Here is a 16,245-nt window from a genome sequence, read left to right as displayed (position 1 = left end):
TAGATCTTTTAAATTTTAAATTTTATTTTAAAAAATAAAGTATTATCTAACAGTATTTATTTTATAAATGAGATTTAAAAAAAAAATATAAAAAATTTATTAATAATAAAAAATTTTACTTTATTCTCTAAAATAAAAATAAAAAATTTAGAGATGTAAGAGCAACTCTAATGCTAAGAAATAGAGTTCCTTTTCTGACATACGAGGACTCAATTATCATTAGAGTGAAAAGGGAAAGAGGGCTCTTCACGGGGATCAAGGTTGAGAGTCCCTCTAAGCATGGACTTGCAACAACCAATAAAATCATGCCATGTGGTAAGTTAATAAAAAAATAAAAAAATTATTAAATATATATATTAAATACTTATATATCTATTTAATTAATTATTTATATTAATTATTTAATAATTAGTTATATTAAATTACAATTAATATAAATAATTATGTTAAATTAATATAAAATATTATTTATATTGTTATATTAAATCATAATTAATTAAATTTATTTTATATAAAAAATAAATTTAATTTTTATATATTATAAAATAATTTTTAGTTGAATTATTTAATTTTATTTATAAAATTTAAAATACTAATTAAATTTAAGTTATTTATTTTAATATTTTATAATATTAAATTATTTTAAATTTATAAATTTAAATAATATTATTATATAAAAATAATAATTATATTAATTTTAATTATTTAATTAATTAATTAAGTGGATCAAAATAGGGATTAAAGTTAGTTTCTTCTAATGGAGAAGAGAGAGATTTATTGAGTTCCTATTTATTGGTTATGGCGCAAAATTTGATATAGAGTCATTTTTTATGAGATAAGTTTGCTGCTGGAGATGGTGTAAATAGAATAGTTTATAGAGGAGTGCTAGGGGGCCAGCAGAATTTGTGATGTTTAGCCATCAATTAGCCATCATCAATATTTTCAATGGTGTGAGATGACATCTAATAGTGTAGGATTAATCATTTTCTTTTCGATGATTAAGTGCTGTCCAAATTTCAACAAAAGTGTTGGTCCCCTATATTTTCTCTAGTTTATAATCCCAGACTCTTTCTCTAAAACCTTTCCGCACAAAAATCGTAGACAATGGCTCCACCGCCGCCGCCACCATCATCATCATCAAGAATTTGTAGACACCAAGAGCCACATTTACCAGATGAGTGTTGGGAATTAATTTTCAAACACATCAGCGACCCTCTCGATTACGAATCACTCTCCCTAGTCTCACGCCAGTTATTTTCCCTTACCAACAGCCTCCGCACCGACCTCTCCGTTCTCGACCCTGTCCGCCCTCTCCTTCCCACCCTCCTCCGCCGTTTTCCCAACATGACGACCATCAAAATCACGCGCTACTTCACGGGTGACATCAACGCACTCCTCTCCCAAATCGCTTTGTTCGACCTACCCTCACTCCGTTCCCTCGACCTGTCCCACCAACCCACCTTCCCCTCACATGGGTTGCAGCAATTCTCCCAAAAGTTTCCAACTTTGAAGTCACTCAACTGTTCCTTCATGCCTCAGGATTTGGGCTTAATTGTCGAGTGCTTCCCAAACCTCGAAGAAATCGATGTGAGTTTCCCTCCGTATAATTGTGATGAGATAACAGATTATTCCCGTGTAAAGGCCTTTGCTTCAGGGCTTAAGAAGCTTAGAAAGGTGAATGTTTCAGGTAACCGTAAATTTCGGAACTCTCACATTTCCACCTTGTGTCAGAATTGTCATTTTTTAGAAGAGCTTATTGTTCTTGAATCAACCAGCCGTCATAGTGAGATAACTCAGATTGCTAACGCAATCCGTCAGAGATCCCAATTGAGGTCTTTGTCTTTTAGCGGTTGGCATGATAAAATTTCGGAGTTCATTGATGCATTGGTAAATTTGAAGGGTTTGACTTGTCTTGATTTGTCTTATACGCCTATATCTGACGAAGTCTTGTGTGCTGTTGCGGAGGAAGGCCTTCCCTTGAGGAAACTCTCTCTGCAGTACTGTAGGGGATATGGATACCATGGGATTTCTCGCTTGTTGAGAAAGTGTAACCATTTGCATTATTTAGATCTTGAGAGCACAGAATTTCTGAATGATCAGCGTGTGGGTGAGTTGTCTTTGCTTCTTGGTAACTTAAACTTTGTGAAACTTAATGGGAATGAAAAGCTTACTGATTTGAGTTTGTTCGCCATAATGCGTAACTGCCCTTTGATAACTGAGATCAGGATGGAAAATACCTGTCTTGGGAAGAAGAAGGTGGAGGAGAATTTTTTGTTTGTGAATTATTCTCATGTGAAGTTTCTCTATTTGGCTAATAATTTATGGCTAGATGATAGAAGTGTCACTATACTTGCTTCCGTATGCCCAAACTTGGAGATGATGGATTTGAGCGATTCCAGGACCTATTCAAAGGGTGTTATTGAAGTTTTATGGAGGTGTTGTAAGATTCAACGCTTGGACTTGGCTCATTTAGGATACAAGGAGGTTCCGTTTAAGGTTAACTTTGAAGTTCCTACATTATTTGTGTTGAATTTGTCATGGTCGAGAATCAGCAATGAAGAACTCTCTCTTATTTCAGAGAATTGTTACAACTTAAAAGAACTTAAATTGGAATATTGTTACAGGATCACGGCCAGTGGGGTAAAGCAGGTGGTAAAAAATTGCAAGCAACTAAGAATGATAAGTTTGTATTCTTGTCAAAACATATCTACTGATGTCATTGCTTGGATGTTATTGGCAAAGTCATCGTTGAGAAAAATAACATTTGCTAGTGATGCGGGCCGGAGGGATCTCTCCCTAAGTCATGGATGCGTCGTCGGCTGGGATCTGCGCGGTCGTCGGTTGGGATTGCGCGGTTGTTGGTTGGGATTGCCTGGGATTACTAATGTAACTGATTCTCTCCCAATCTGATAGGTCAAGAACTAATTTGTTGCAGATTTGAGCTCTATTTAAAAGTTTGTCGGTAGCCAATGAGTTACTGCATTCACAAGGCGACAAGGCGGGATTCGAATCTTCTAACACTTGCTTACTTGTATGTTACTAAGGAAGAAGCTCTACACTTTCTTAGGGATGAAGAGTTTTGGGCTCTTACCTTTGGTTTTTCACTATTTAAGAGTTTGAGCCTTACCAACAAGTATTTTAAAGGATTTGATAAATAATAAAAAAATTATATAGTTAAAATCTTTTAGTATATTTATAATGTATTTTTTAAAAGAAATTTGATCATTTTTAGTAGTAGTAGTAATATTACCAATCCTCCAAGAACACTTGTTTGAAAAGAAAACTTAAAATATTAATTCCCTTCATTTATTACTTTATTAGTCTTGTTCTTTGTTTTGTTTCTCTTTTCTGTTTATAAGCTAAAGAAGATATCTTTTTTCTCTATCTTGCATTATTTTTCTTCCAATGATATTAATTCTCTTATACAAAAATTATATGTCTAAAATTTATGACACAAGAACTTATAAATTCTTGTCTATTCAAGTATTATGGAATAACATAATATAACTCAGATTAATAACATCTATGTTATCCTAATAAAATTACTACACTTCTTTCGTTTTAAAGTATGTTACTTTTACTTATAAAAAAGAGTGTATTATTTTAAAAATTCAATGTATTAACAATAAATTATATCTAAATACACTAAACAAATTTAAAGTGATAAATATTTTAAAGTGTGGCTACTGATTCATTTAGTCAAAGTTTCTTGCCTTGCTTAATTGGTATGTTTAATGGAGATTGAATCTCAAACTCTTTTCACATATCTAGTACTATGTAATCAAAAGCAAATCTGTTATGTTAACAAGCTAAGCAAATAAACTTTAAAATCGAGGGTCAGTTATCTCACTTAATCACTTAACTTAAAAGGTAAGTTACTTCTAAACTGAAATCACTTTCTTGTTCTTCATTAACCAAATGGATTATTATCTACTTGAGCAGAAAAACGCAATGATATTTTTAGGTTAATGGTAAAATGCTCCTTAAAAATTAGGTGTGTACTCTAAATTAGTTTTTGAAAAATATAATTTTAAGTTAAATTGATTTTTTTTATCAATTAGACGATGATATGCAACACTTTATCAATATCATTTATCATATAACAAATTTGATTTACTGAAAAATCTACAAATACATTCACAAATTTTGTCATAATTTAACCATAATTTACTGAGAAATAATTTGTTCACTTTCCAAAATACAATTTTTTTTATTAATACTTTTAATTAAAAAATTAAAAAAATGGTACAGAACTAAGGGCCTTCAGTACCATGCATCATGTTATAAGATAAATGATGCTTAATGATATATTGATTCAACCCCTGCAAGTTTGCGGTCTCATCCATAGACACAATCGTTGGCTCCCCTGGCACCATCTCATCCCCCAATTCAAGTTGTAATGACATGAAGTGCCTATTGGTACAACGATGGCTCGCTGAGAACTTCTCATCATCACACCAATAACATAACTCTTTTTTTCTTTTTACTTTGGACTTTATCCAGAGTAAGTTTTCGAGTGAAATTTTTGGTATTATTTGGTAGGGGCTGTTGTGGTGGTGTAGGAAGAAGTGGATGAAGGAATTGGCGTGCATTAGGTCACAAAGTACAATTAGCTAAAACAACAAATTCAAAATAATACTCACTTACTGTTCTATCTTGTTGAAGCTTGAAGAGCAATTCCCTGGGAAACTCGAACAATGAAGGTCCAAACTCGAGCTCAATCGCCCTCTTGAGTTGAGTCCAGGAACGAAATTGTGCCGCTCGCTGTGATAATTGATACCATGGAATGGCCGCTCCCGACATTTGAACCGCTGCTAAACCCACCTGTTCTTCATCGGGAACCCAGAAGAAATTGAAATATTGATCTATGGAGAAAATCCAACCCAAGGCATCACTCCCATCAAATTTCGGCATATCGACGTTCACCCTTCGGGGTTGCAATCACGCGCGAAATTGCGGGTGTCGAGTTGAGCTCGCACCATATAAGAACTCACGAGAAGGAGAGTTGGAGCGGTGCAGATTATGGAGCAGTTGCGTAATAGAGAACTGAAGCGTGTCAAATTTGAGATTCATAGCCTAAGGCTCTGGCCCTCTCAGCTCTATGTTCCTCCGCCGCCGATTCAATCATCTGGTAAAGTTTTTTAATCTCTGCCTCCATACCTTTCATTCTCATGTTGTCCCTAACAGACATGGTCAGTGAAAACACCAATGAAAAGGTGTTGCAATAGAAAATTTCACTAACAAAAAATATTAATTGTGTATGATGACCGGGCCACCGAACCGATTTCGAGTGACCCGAGCTATGGTCCGGACTCGACCCTAAATAATGACCGGGTCTATTTTTGAGACCCTTACCCCGCCCTAAACCCAATAAAATCACACCAAATTAGCCCTTAAAGTGTTCGAGACCGGGCCAAATTTTTGGGCCGGGCCAGACCATGCACACCCCTAGTTGCTGCATGTACAAGGCGGGATTCGACCTAATTAGTAGGGCTGGCAATTCATACCCTACCCGCGGGTACCCAACCCGGTTCAACCCGTTCGGGTAGGGCAGGGTCCGATCCGGGTATGCCTGCGGGTAGGGTAGGGTACGGGTTTAGGGTGTACCCTACCCTACTCTACCCGCACATCATATATAACACATATTTTATAAAAATTAGGTATATAGTGAAGGAAGTAAAAGTTGAACCCACAACCTCCCTTATGTAATGACTTACAATAAGTGAATAACCACTAAAACTAGTTAGTTAATTTAATAATTTAAACCATTAGTTTTTTTTTATGTTATTAATATGTATAAAATTCGAAATAATTGAATTTTATATTTACTTTGAAAAAATTTGATATTTCTGCGAGTAGGATAGGGTAGGGTAGGATTTAGAATTTTAAGGTGCGGGTAGAGTTAGAGTTGAGAGATTCTCAATTCGTAGATAGAGTAGAATAGAATTTTAATAAAATTTTCAACCCACATATAGGATTAGGGTAGGGTCCAAAGTTCAAACCCTACTTTACCCTATCCATTGCCAATTCTACTAATTAGTTCTCTAATCAAACTCATGCATAAATCATAAATCATTTACAAGGATCCTCACTTTGATCATTTATAAATTTAGATCTTTTAAATTTTCTTTTAAAGAATAAAGTATTATCTAACAGTATTTATAAATGAGATTTAAAAAAATATAAAAAATTTCCCTTTATTCTCTAAAATAAAAATAAAAAATTTAGAGATGTAAATGGAATAGTTTATAATCCCAGACTTTTTCTCTAAAACCTTTCCACACAAAAATCGTAGACAATGGCTCCACAGCCGCCGCCACCATCATCATCATCATCATCAAGAATTTGTAGACACCAAGAGCCACATTTACCAGATGAGTGTTGGGAATTAATTTTCAAACACATCAGCGACCATCTAGATCACGAATCACTCTCCCTCGTCTCACGCCAGCTCCTTTTCCTTACCAACCGCCTCCGCACCGACCTCTCCGTTCTCGACCCTGTCCCCCCTCTCCTTCCCGCCCTCCTCCGCCGTTTTCGCAACCTGACGACCATCAAAATCACGCGCTACTTCACGGGTGACATCAACGCGCTCCTCTCCCAAATCGCTTTGTTCGACCTACCCTCACTCCGTTCCCTCGACCTGTCCCACCAACCCACCTTCCCCTCACATGGGTTGCGACAATTCTCCCAAAAGTTTCCAACTTTGAAGTCACTCAACTGTTCCTTCACGCCTCAGGATTTGGGCTTAATTGTCGAGTGCTTCCCGAACCTCGAAGAAATCGACGTGAGTTTCCCTCCGAATAATTCTGATGAGATAACAGATTATTCCCGTGTAATGGCCTTTGCTTCAGGGCTTAAGAAGCTTAGAAAGGTGAATGTTTCAGGTAACCGTAAATTTCGGAACTCTCACATTTTCACCTTGTGTCAGAATTGTCATTTTTTAGAAGAGCTTATTGTTCTTAAATCAACCAGCAAGCTTAGTGTGATAAGACAGATGGCTAACGCGATCCGTCAGAGACCCCAATTGAGGTCTTTGGCTTTTAGCGGTTCGCATGATAAGATTTCGGAGTTCATTGATGCATTGGTAAATTTGAAGGGTTTGACTTGTCTTGAGTTGTCTTGGTCGTGCATATCTGACGAGGTCTTGTGTGCTGTTGCGGAAGAAGGCCTTCCCTTGAGGAAACTCTCTCTGCAATACAGTATCGGATATGGATACCATGGGATTTCTCGCTTGTTGAGAAAGTGTAACCATTTACAATATTTAGATCTTGAGAGCACAGAATATCTGAATGATCAGCGGGTGGGTGAGTTGTCTTTGCTTCTTGGTAACTTAAACTTTGTGAAACTTAATAGGAATAGAGAGCTTACTGATTTGAGTTTGTTCGCCATAATGCGTAACTGCCCTTTGATAACTGAGATCAGGATGGAAAGTACCTGTCTTGGGAAGAAGAAGGTGGAGGAGAATTTTTTGGTTGTGAATTATTCTCATGTGAAGTTTCTCTATTTGGCTAATAATTTAACTTTGAAGTTCCTACATTATTTGTGTTGAATTTGTCATGGTCGAGAATTAGCAACGAAGAACTCTCTCTTATTTCAAAGAATTGTTACAACTTAAAAGAACTTAAATTGGAATATTGTTACAGAATCACGGCCAGTGGGGTAAAGCAGGTGGTAAAAAATTGCAAGCAACTAAGAATGATAAGTTTGTATTCTTGTCAAAACATATCTACTGATGTCATTGCTTGGATGTTATTGGCAAGGTCATCGTTGAGAAAAATAACATTTGCTAGTGATGCGGGCCGGAGGGATCTCTCCCTAAGTCATGGATGCGTCGTCGGCTGGGATCTGCGCGGTCGTCGGTTGGGATTGCGCGGTTGTTGGTTGGGATTGCCTGGGATTACTAATGTAACTGATTCTCTTCCAACCTGATAGGTCAAGAACTAATTTGTTGCAGATTTGAGCTCTATTTAAAAGTTTGTCGCTAGCCAACGAGTTACTGCATTCACAAGGCAACAAGGCGGGATTCGAATCTTCTAACACTTGCTTACTTGTATGTTACTAAGGAAGAAGCTCTACACTTTCTTAGGGATGAAGAGTTTTGGGCTCTTACCTTTGGTTTTTCACTATTTAAGAGTTTGAGCCTTGCCAACAAGTATTTTAAAGGATTTTTTTTTTTGTGACTAGTATTTTAAAGGATTTGATAAATAATAAAAAAATTATATAGTTAAAATCTTTTAGTATATTAATAATGTATTTATTAAAAGAAATTTGATAATTTTTAGTAGTAGTAGTAATATTACCAATCCTCCAAGAACACTTGTTTAAAAAGAAAACTTGAAATATTAATTCCCTTCATTTATTACTTTATTAGTCTTGTTCTTTGTTTTGTTTCTCTTTTCTGTTTATAAGCTAAAGATGATATCTTTTTTCTCTATCTTGCATTATTTTTCTTCCAATGATATTAATTCTTTTATACAAAAATTATATGTCCAGAATTTATGACACAAGAACTTATAAATTCTTGTCTATTCAAGTATTATGGAATAACATAATATAACTCAGATCAATAACATCTATGTTATCCTAATAAAATTACTACACTTCTTTCGTTTTAAAGTATGTTATTTTTACTTATAAAAGAAAGTGTATTATTTTAAAAAATCAATGTATTAACAATAAATTATATCTAAATACACTAAACAAGTTTAAAGTGATAAATATTTTAAAGTGTGGCTACTGATTCAAAAACTGAATAAAATAACTAATTTGGCATACATATATATGAAGTATTCTGCAAATTAACTCATATAAACATAATTCAAATACAGTTACTATTCATGTCTTCACCGAAATTATACACTTTTGGTTGATTTGTTTTAGGATTAATTAATTTTTCATTTAGTCAAAGTTTCTTGCCTTGCTTAATTGGTATGTTTAATGGAGATTGAATCTGAAACTCTTTTCACATATCTAGTACTATGTAATCAAAAGCAAATCTGTTATGTTAACAAGCTAAGCAAATAAACTTTAAAATCGAGGGTCAGTTATCTCACTTAATCACTTAACTTAAAAGGTAAGTTACTACTAAACTGAAATCACTTTCTTGTTCTTCATTAACCAAATGGATTATTATCTACTTGAGCAGAAAAAAGCAATGATATTTTTGGGTTAATGGTAAAATGCTCCTTAAAAATTAGGTGTGCACTCTAAATTAGTTTTTGAAAAATATAATCTTAAGTCAAATTGATTTTTTTTTTTTTTTTTATCAATTAGACGATGATATGCAACACTTTATCAATATCATTTATCATATAACAAATTTGATTTACTGAAAAATCTATAAATACATTCACAAATTTTGTCATAATTTAACCTTAATTTACTGAGAAATAATTTGTTCACTTTCCAAAATACAAATTTTTTTTATTAATGCTTTTAATTAAAAAATTAAAAAAAATGGTACAGAACTAAGGGCCTTCAGTACCATGCATCATGTTATAAAATAAATGATGCTCAATGATATATTGATTCAACCCCTCTAAGTTTGCGGTCTCATCCATAGACATAATCGTTGGCTCCCCTGGCACCATCTCATTCCCCAATTCAAGTTGTAATGACATTGTTAGAATATACTTAGGATCAATTAGGATCAATTAGTATTATTTAGTATATTTGAATATTTATTATAAGAGATTATGTCTTTATTATTACGATTCTCTTAGTATCTATAAATACCTTTTTATATTGTATTATTCTAGACAACTTAAATAAACAACTTGAATAGACACACAAATCCTTTTTCCAGTTTAGTCTCTTGTTTCTAACATGGTATCAAAGCCATGGTATCCTCCTTGAAGAGAATATGTTATTTTTCTTGCGATGAAATCATCGTAGTTTTTGCACTTTCTTTTCTATGCTATTTTTTCTTACCTTTTGTCACTCCATTGATACTTTTTCACCTCACCGACTAGCCTGTTTTCTCTGTCTTGTATTTTTCCGAGTCGAAAGATCAAACATCATTGTCATCCGCTGCTTACCTATTCTTATGAGAAATCATATAGTTTTCGCTCTCTTTCAGCAGTTCCGTCTACGTTCTCTTGTGAACGTTCCGTCTGCGTTCTCTCGTAGCAGTTCCGTCTGCGTTCTCTCGTGGTAGTTCCGTTTGTGTTCTCTTGTGGCAGTTCCGTCTGCGTTTTCTCGTAGCAGTTCCGTCTGTGTTTCGTCTGTGTTTCCTTGTGGCAGTTTCGTCTGTGTTTCGTCTGTGTTTCTTTGTGGCAGTTTCGTCTGCCTTTCTTTCTGGCAGTTCCATCTACACATCCTTCAGATTGTGGCAGTTCCGTCTGTGCTTTCTTCTGACAGTTTCGTCTGCACCCGTTCTATTAGTTTATGCATTTTTTTTATTTCGTTGTATTAATTTTTAAATAAATTTCAAACTCAAGTTGTCACTTGAGTTTGAGGGGGATGTTAGAATATAATTAGGATCAATTAGGATCAATTAGTATTATTTAGTATATCTGAATATTTATTATAGGAGATTATGTCTTTATTATTACGATTCTCTTAGTACCTATAAATACCCTTTTATATTGTATTATTCTAGACAACTTAAATAGACAATTTGAATAGACACACAAATCATTTTTCCAGTTTAGTCTCTTGTTTCTAACAAACATGAAGTGCCTATTGGTACAATGATGGCTCGCTGAGAACTTCTCATCACACCAATAACATAACTCTTTTTTTCCTTTTACTTTGGACTTTATCCAGAGTAAATTTTCGAGTGAAATTTCTAGTAGTATTTGGTAGGGGCTGTTGTGGTGGTGTAGGAAGAAGTGGATGAAGGAATTGGCGTGCATTAGGTCACAAAGTACAATTAGCTAAAACAACAAATTCAAAATAATACTCACTCACTGTTCTATCTTGTTGAAGCTTGAAGAGCAATTCCCTGGGAAACTCGAACAATGAAGGTCCAAACTCGAGCTCAATCGCCCTCTTGAGTTGAGTCCAAGAACGAAATTGTGCCGCTCGCTGTGATAATTGATACCATGGAATGGACGCTCCCGACATTTAAACCGCTGCTAAACTCACCTGTTCTTCAACGGGAACTCGGAAGAAATTGAAATATTGATCTATGAAGAAAATCCAACCCAAGGCATCACTCCCATCAAATTTCGGCAGATCGACGTTCACCCTTCGGGGTTGCAATCACGCGCGAAATTGCGGGTGTCGAGTTGAGCTCGCACCATATAAGAACTCACGAGAAGGAGAGTTGGAGCGGTGCAGATTATGGAGCAGTTGCGTAATAGAGAATTGAAGCGTGTCAAATTTGAGATTCATAGCCTAAGGCTTTAGCCCTCTCAGCTCTATGTTCCTCCACCGCCGATTCAATCATCTGGTAAAGTTTTTTAATCTCTGCCTCCATACATTTCATTCTCATGCTGTCCCTGACAGACATGGTCAATGAAAACACCAATGAAAAGGTGTTGCAATAGAAAATTTCACTAACAAAAAATATTTATTCAATTATTTGTGAAGAAGTAACATCAATTTCAATGGACAGTAATTTCAGGAAGTACTAAATGAAGTGATAACAACAAATGAAGTCATAAAAGAATTAAGGAATAAAAATTCAGCTGCATCTCAACTAGAGGGAGCATCCATCAAGAGACTTAGAAGAGGAGGAAAAGATTTAACAATTAGGAAAGAAGTAGCAATGAAAAGAATAGAAGAATAAAAGGTTCAAAGAAGTTGTCATCGGATACAGGAGGGAGAATTTACCACACACGCCTCAAGAGCATATTCTTGCAACCTCATGTTAATAACCTTCTCTCTAGCATTACGCCTTGGTCCCCGCTCATCTAGATCAATTACCACGTGTCCCGTATTTATAACTAACCTAGTATTGCAATTTGTGAAGCTCTCTTCATGCATCTCCCCTTTTCATTAATAACCATAACATATAGCTAACACTTTTTTTATATTTAAATTAAGAAAAAATCTAGAGACTAATTATAATATAAGCTAACTAAATTAACTCTTTTTTATTTTTAGATTTTGAAATTCGAAAAGTTAAGATAGTAAAAATTTTTTTATAACGAATTTATTTTTCAATTAATTGACTAAAGTTGACTTCATTCTTATTTAGTATCGAATAAAATAATATTAATTAAATGTTTGAACTTAAAAAAATCTAATTCCAATATAAATCACCTCAACCAACACTTTTAATTTTTAATTTTAAAATTTAAAAAATATAAATTATAAAAAAAATGTTTATAATAAATTTATTTTTTAATTAATTAACTCTAATAAGCTTCGGACCTAATTAGTTCTCTAGCCTAACTCATGCATAAATCATTTAAGACGATACCCACTTTGATAGTTTATAAATTTGTATTTTTTAAATTTTAAATTTTATTTTAAAAAATAAAATATGATTTAACAGTATTTATTTTATATATAAAATTAAAAAAATTATAAAAAAATTATTTAATAATAAAAAATCTCACTTTATTTATTAAAATAAAAATAAAAAATTTAAAAGATCTAAATGGAATAGTTTATAATCCCAAACTCTTTCTCTAAATCCTTTCCACACAAAAATCGTAGACAATGGCTCCACCGCCGCCGCCACCATCATCACCATCAAGAATTTGTAGACACCAAGAGCCACATTTACCAGATGAGTGTTGGAAATTAATTTTCAAACACATCAGCGACCCTCTCGATCACGAAATTAATTTTCAAATTAATTTTCACTCATGCATAAATCACTCTCCCTCGTCTCCCGCCAGTTCTTTTCCCTTACCAACCGCCTCCGCACCGACCTCGCCGTTCTCGACCCTGTCCGCCCTCTCCTTCCCACCCTCCTCCGCCGTTTTCCCAACCTGACGACCATCAAAATCACGCGCTACTTCACGGGTGACATCAACGCGCTCCTCTCCCAAATTGCTTTGTTCGACCTACCCTCACTCCGTTCCCTTGACCTGTCCCACCAACCCACCTTCCCTTCACATGGGTTGCAACAATTCTCCCAAAAGTTTCCAACTTTGAAGTCACTCAACTGTTCCTTCATGCCTCAGGATTTGGGCTTAATTGTCGAATGCTTCCCGAGCCTAGAAGAAATCGATGTGAATTTCCCTCCGTGTGATGAGATAACAGATTATTCCCGTGTAAAGGCCTTTGCTTCAGAGCTTAAGAAGCTTAGAAAGGTGAATGTTTCAGGTAACCGTGAATTTCGGAACTCTCACATTTCCACCTTGTGTCAGAATTGTCATTTTTAGAAGAACTTATTGTTCTTAAATCAACCAGCAGTTTAGAGCTTGTTTTGGGTGATTTTTAAAAAAAAAAAAATTGTTTTTGAGTTATTTTTTTTAAAGATATTATGAAAAAGTAAAAATAATTTTATATTTGAGTATTTTATGTAAAAAAATTTTTTTATTAATCAATTATGTTTGAATATAACAATATAAAAATACTTTTTTGTTTATTTATTATATAAAAAATATTTTTTTTAAAAAAAAATATTTTTTAAAAAATGTAAATTATAAATTTTTTAAAAAAATATTTTTTTATTTTTCTAATACTTTTATTTTTACTACTAAAAATTTATCAAATAGATTAAAAAATATAAAAAAATCTTTTTTTATTAAAAAAAAAAATTTTTTATCAAAATAATAGTCCCAAACAAGCATTAAGGAAAATAACTCACATTGCTAACGCGATCCGTCAGAGATCCCAATTGAGGTCTTTGGCTTTTAGCGGTTCGCATGATAAGATTTCGGAGTTCATTGATGCATTGGTAAATTTGAAGGGTTTCACTTGTCTTGATCTGTCTTGTTTGCGTATATCTGACGAGGTCTTGTGTGCTGTTGCGGAAGAAGGCCTTCCCTTGAGGAAACTCTCTCTGCAGTGCTGTAAGGGATATGGATACCATGGGATTTCTCGCTTGTTGAGAAAGTGTAACCATTTGCATTATTTAGATCTTGAGGGCACAGATTTTCTGAATGATCAGCGGGTGGGTGAGTTGTCTTTGCTTCTTTGTAACTTAAACTTTGTGAAAGTTAATAGGAATGAAAAGTATTAAACTATTCTTTCACCTTAGTCTATAACAATAATAAAGATATCTCACAGTATACAAATTCAGTTTAACAATAATGTATTTGGTAAATTTCGAATAGTAAAAATAAAAACACTAGAAAAATCAGAAAAATATCTTTTTTGAGAAGCTGTAATTTACATATTTTTTTAAAATATATTTTTTCTTTTAAAAAAAAATGTTTTTCATGTAATAAATAAACAAAAAATATTTTTATATTGTTATATCCAAATATAATTGATAGATAAAAAGATTTTTTTGCATGAGATACCCAAACATAAAATTACTTTTACTTTTTCATAAGATCTTTTAAAAAAAGATAACTCGAAAAAAGATCTTTTCTTACAAGCTCACCCAAACAAGTCCAAATTCAATTATGATTTTAGTCTTTATCTTATCTTATAGTTACATTTATCTTTATCTCTATCTTATCTTTATATATTTTTATCTTTCATAGGCCAATACTCTATATATACTTAGTTTAACCTTCATAGTTTACAATTCAATCAATAAACAATCAATAAAATATTTTCATTCTTTGCTTTCAAACAAATAAGTCATCGTTGATCTTGATTACAATGGCTACAATGTCTAATGATGAGTTATTAGAGATATTGTCTTTGTTACCTGCAAAAGCAATCCACAAACTCAAATCTTCTTCAAAATTCTTTTCAGAGCTTCCAGAAACTCCATACTTTATAGCAAAACAAGCAGAAAACTCATTGAAAAAAGATCGTCCTTCATGCTTCTTCATTCAAAGAGATGTCTATCTGAATCACCACGACCACGTCGAGTTGCATTCTCTGCCGGGAGAGGAACTTTCCTCCGGCATCCCTGAAAACATGCTAGGATTCATCGCGCGATCGCGGCTCAAGATTCTAAGCTCAAGCAACGGTTTACTTCTTTGTCTTCATCCAACAGAATTATTTATCATCAATCCAGCAACTTGTTACCTTTTACACATTCCCCTCCCCAACCACTTGCAGCAGCGAGAGAATCTTTATAGTGTCTCCATGACACTGGAATGCGACTCTGATAATTACAGGTTGATTCTTTTTGACAATGAAGAGTGGAGTTCACATTTTGATTGCCATGTTTATAGTCATAAACAAGGTGTTTGGAGCTTAAGGAAGAACCGTTTCTTTGCTTGATCTAGGAATTTGATATTTGACATGCCAGTGATTTGTAATGGCGCCATTCACTTCATCTCGGGTTGCTACAGTTATCTTACTGAAGATAGCACTTATTTTAGGCCTTATATCATGTCTTATGAAATCACAAACGGCAATGATGAAAATGAAAGCGTTGAAACCAAGTTTTTAAGGGTTCCTAAAGAAGCAAGAAGGGGTTCTCATGATAACAGTTGCCATATGAATATTTTCAAATGGGGAGAAGTTGCTGGCTATCAAACTATTTGCTTAGTTAGATTGAGAAAGCGTGTGTTTACGGTTTGGATTCTAACAAACTATGAATCGAGTTCATGGAGAAGGATCATGAAGGTGAGAGTGAAAGGAATGGGTTTAGTGGAACAGAACCCTGTGATTAGAGGCTTTACTGTTTTGAATGGTAATCTTGTTTTTGCTACGGAAAAGAAGGTCTACACATATGGTTTAACTAGTGAGAAATATATGGTGCTCTCGGAAATTTGTGACCATGGGTGTGGCTCTACATTTATTCGTTTTATTCCGTATTCAGATACTCTTCGTCCATGTGGAATTGGTGCCAAAAATTTGCGTCCTTATCTTCAATTAAGGAAACATGACTAAGTCAGAAAAGTTAGAATTAGAGACATTAAATTACTTAATTAGGTTTACATAATTAGAGGATGAACAAGAATCTGAATTTTATTTAATATAAAAAAATATTTAGATTCTGAATTTTTTTTTTGCCGTGGTTGAATTTAATCCCATTGTATGATTAACAATTTTAATTTTTATTTTCTCTTATTATTATGGAGAGCTCAAGATAATCTTTATCATATGGGAACTTAAGATGATCTTTATCATCCCATGTAGGAAATAAATGGTATAAGTAAGGAGAATAATGTGAAAGAATTTTAAGGTTGACTGCAGAATTGCAAATGCTCTTGATATGGTATCAGAGCATTGGTATCCTCTTTGAAAAAGATACATAATTATCATTTT

At 33.9% G+C, this 16,245-nt stretch overlaps 2 protein-coding genes and 2 pseudogenes across 3 annotated transcripts; all 4 read left to right on the top strand.

The window, feature by feature from the left end:
- Window positions 1–1,090: 1,090 nt before the first annotated feature.
- LOC107614696 (uncharacterized) lies at window positions 1,091–2,863 on the top strand. Its single transcript, XM_021111377.2, has 2 exons — window positions 1,091–2,496; window positions 2,625–2,863. Exons 1-2 carry the CDS (start codon window positions 1,105–1,107, stop codon window positions 2,712–2,714), a joined length of 1,482 nt encoding a protein of 493 aa, XP_020967036.1. The 5' UTR covers window positions 1,091–1,104; the 3' UTR covers window positions 2,715–2,863.
- A 3,398-nt stretch (window positions 2,864–6,261) lies between these two features.
- Window positions 6,262–7,867, top strand: LOC107614697 (uncharacterized; annotated as a pseudogene).
- A 4,726-nt stretch (window positions 7,868–12,593) lies between these two features.
- LOC107614698 (uncharacterized) lies at window positions 12,594–16,079 on the top strand (annotated as a pseudogene). Its single transcript, XR_015899786.1, has 3 exons — window positions 12,594–13,227; window positions 13,862–14,024; window positions 14,777–16,079. The product of XR_015899786.1 is annotated as an uncharacterized LOC107614698 (transcript).
- LOC148543504 (uncharacterized) lies at window positions 14,680–15,252 on the top strand. The gene has a single exon (XM_088498043.1). The coding sequence runs from the start codon at window positions 14,680–14,682 to the stop codon at window positions 15,250–15,252; it is 573 nt and encodes a 190-aa protein (XP_088354169.1).
- Window positions 16,080–16,245: the final 166 nt, after the last annotated feature.

The sequence above is a fragment of the Arachis ipaensis genome, chromosome B9 (assembly GCF_059453495.1).
Source record: "Arachis ipaensis isolate K30076 ecotype BB chromosome B9, ASM5945349v1, whole genome shotgun sequence".
Classification (NCBI taxonomy): domain Eukaryota; kingdom Viridiplantae; phylum Streptophyta; class Magnoliopsida; order Fabales; family Fabaceae; genus Arachis; species Arachis ipaensis.
Note: the sequence above shows the minus strand (reverse complement) of the source record. Positions and strands in the feature narration are given on the sequence as shown.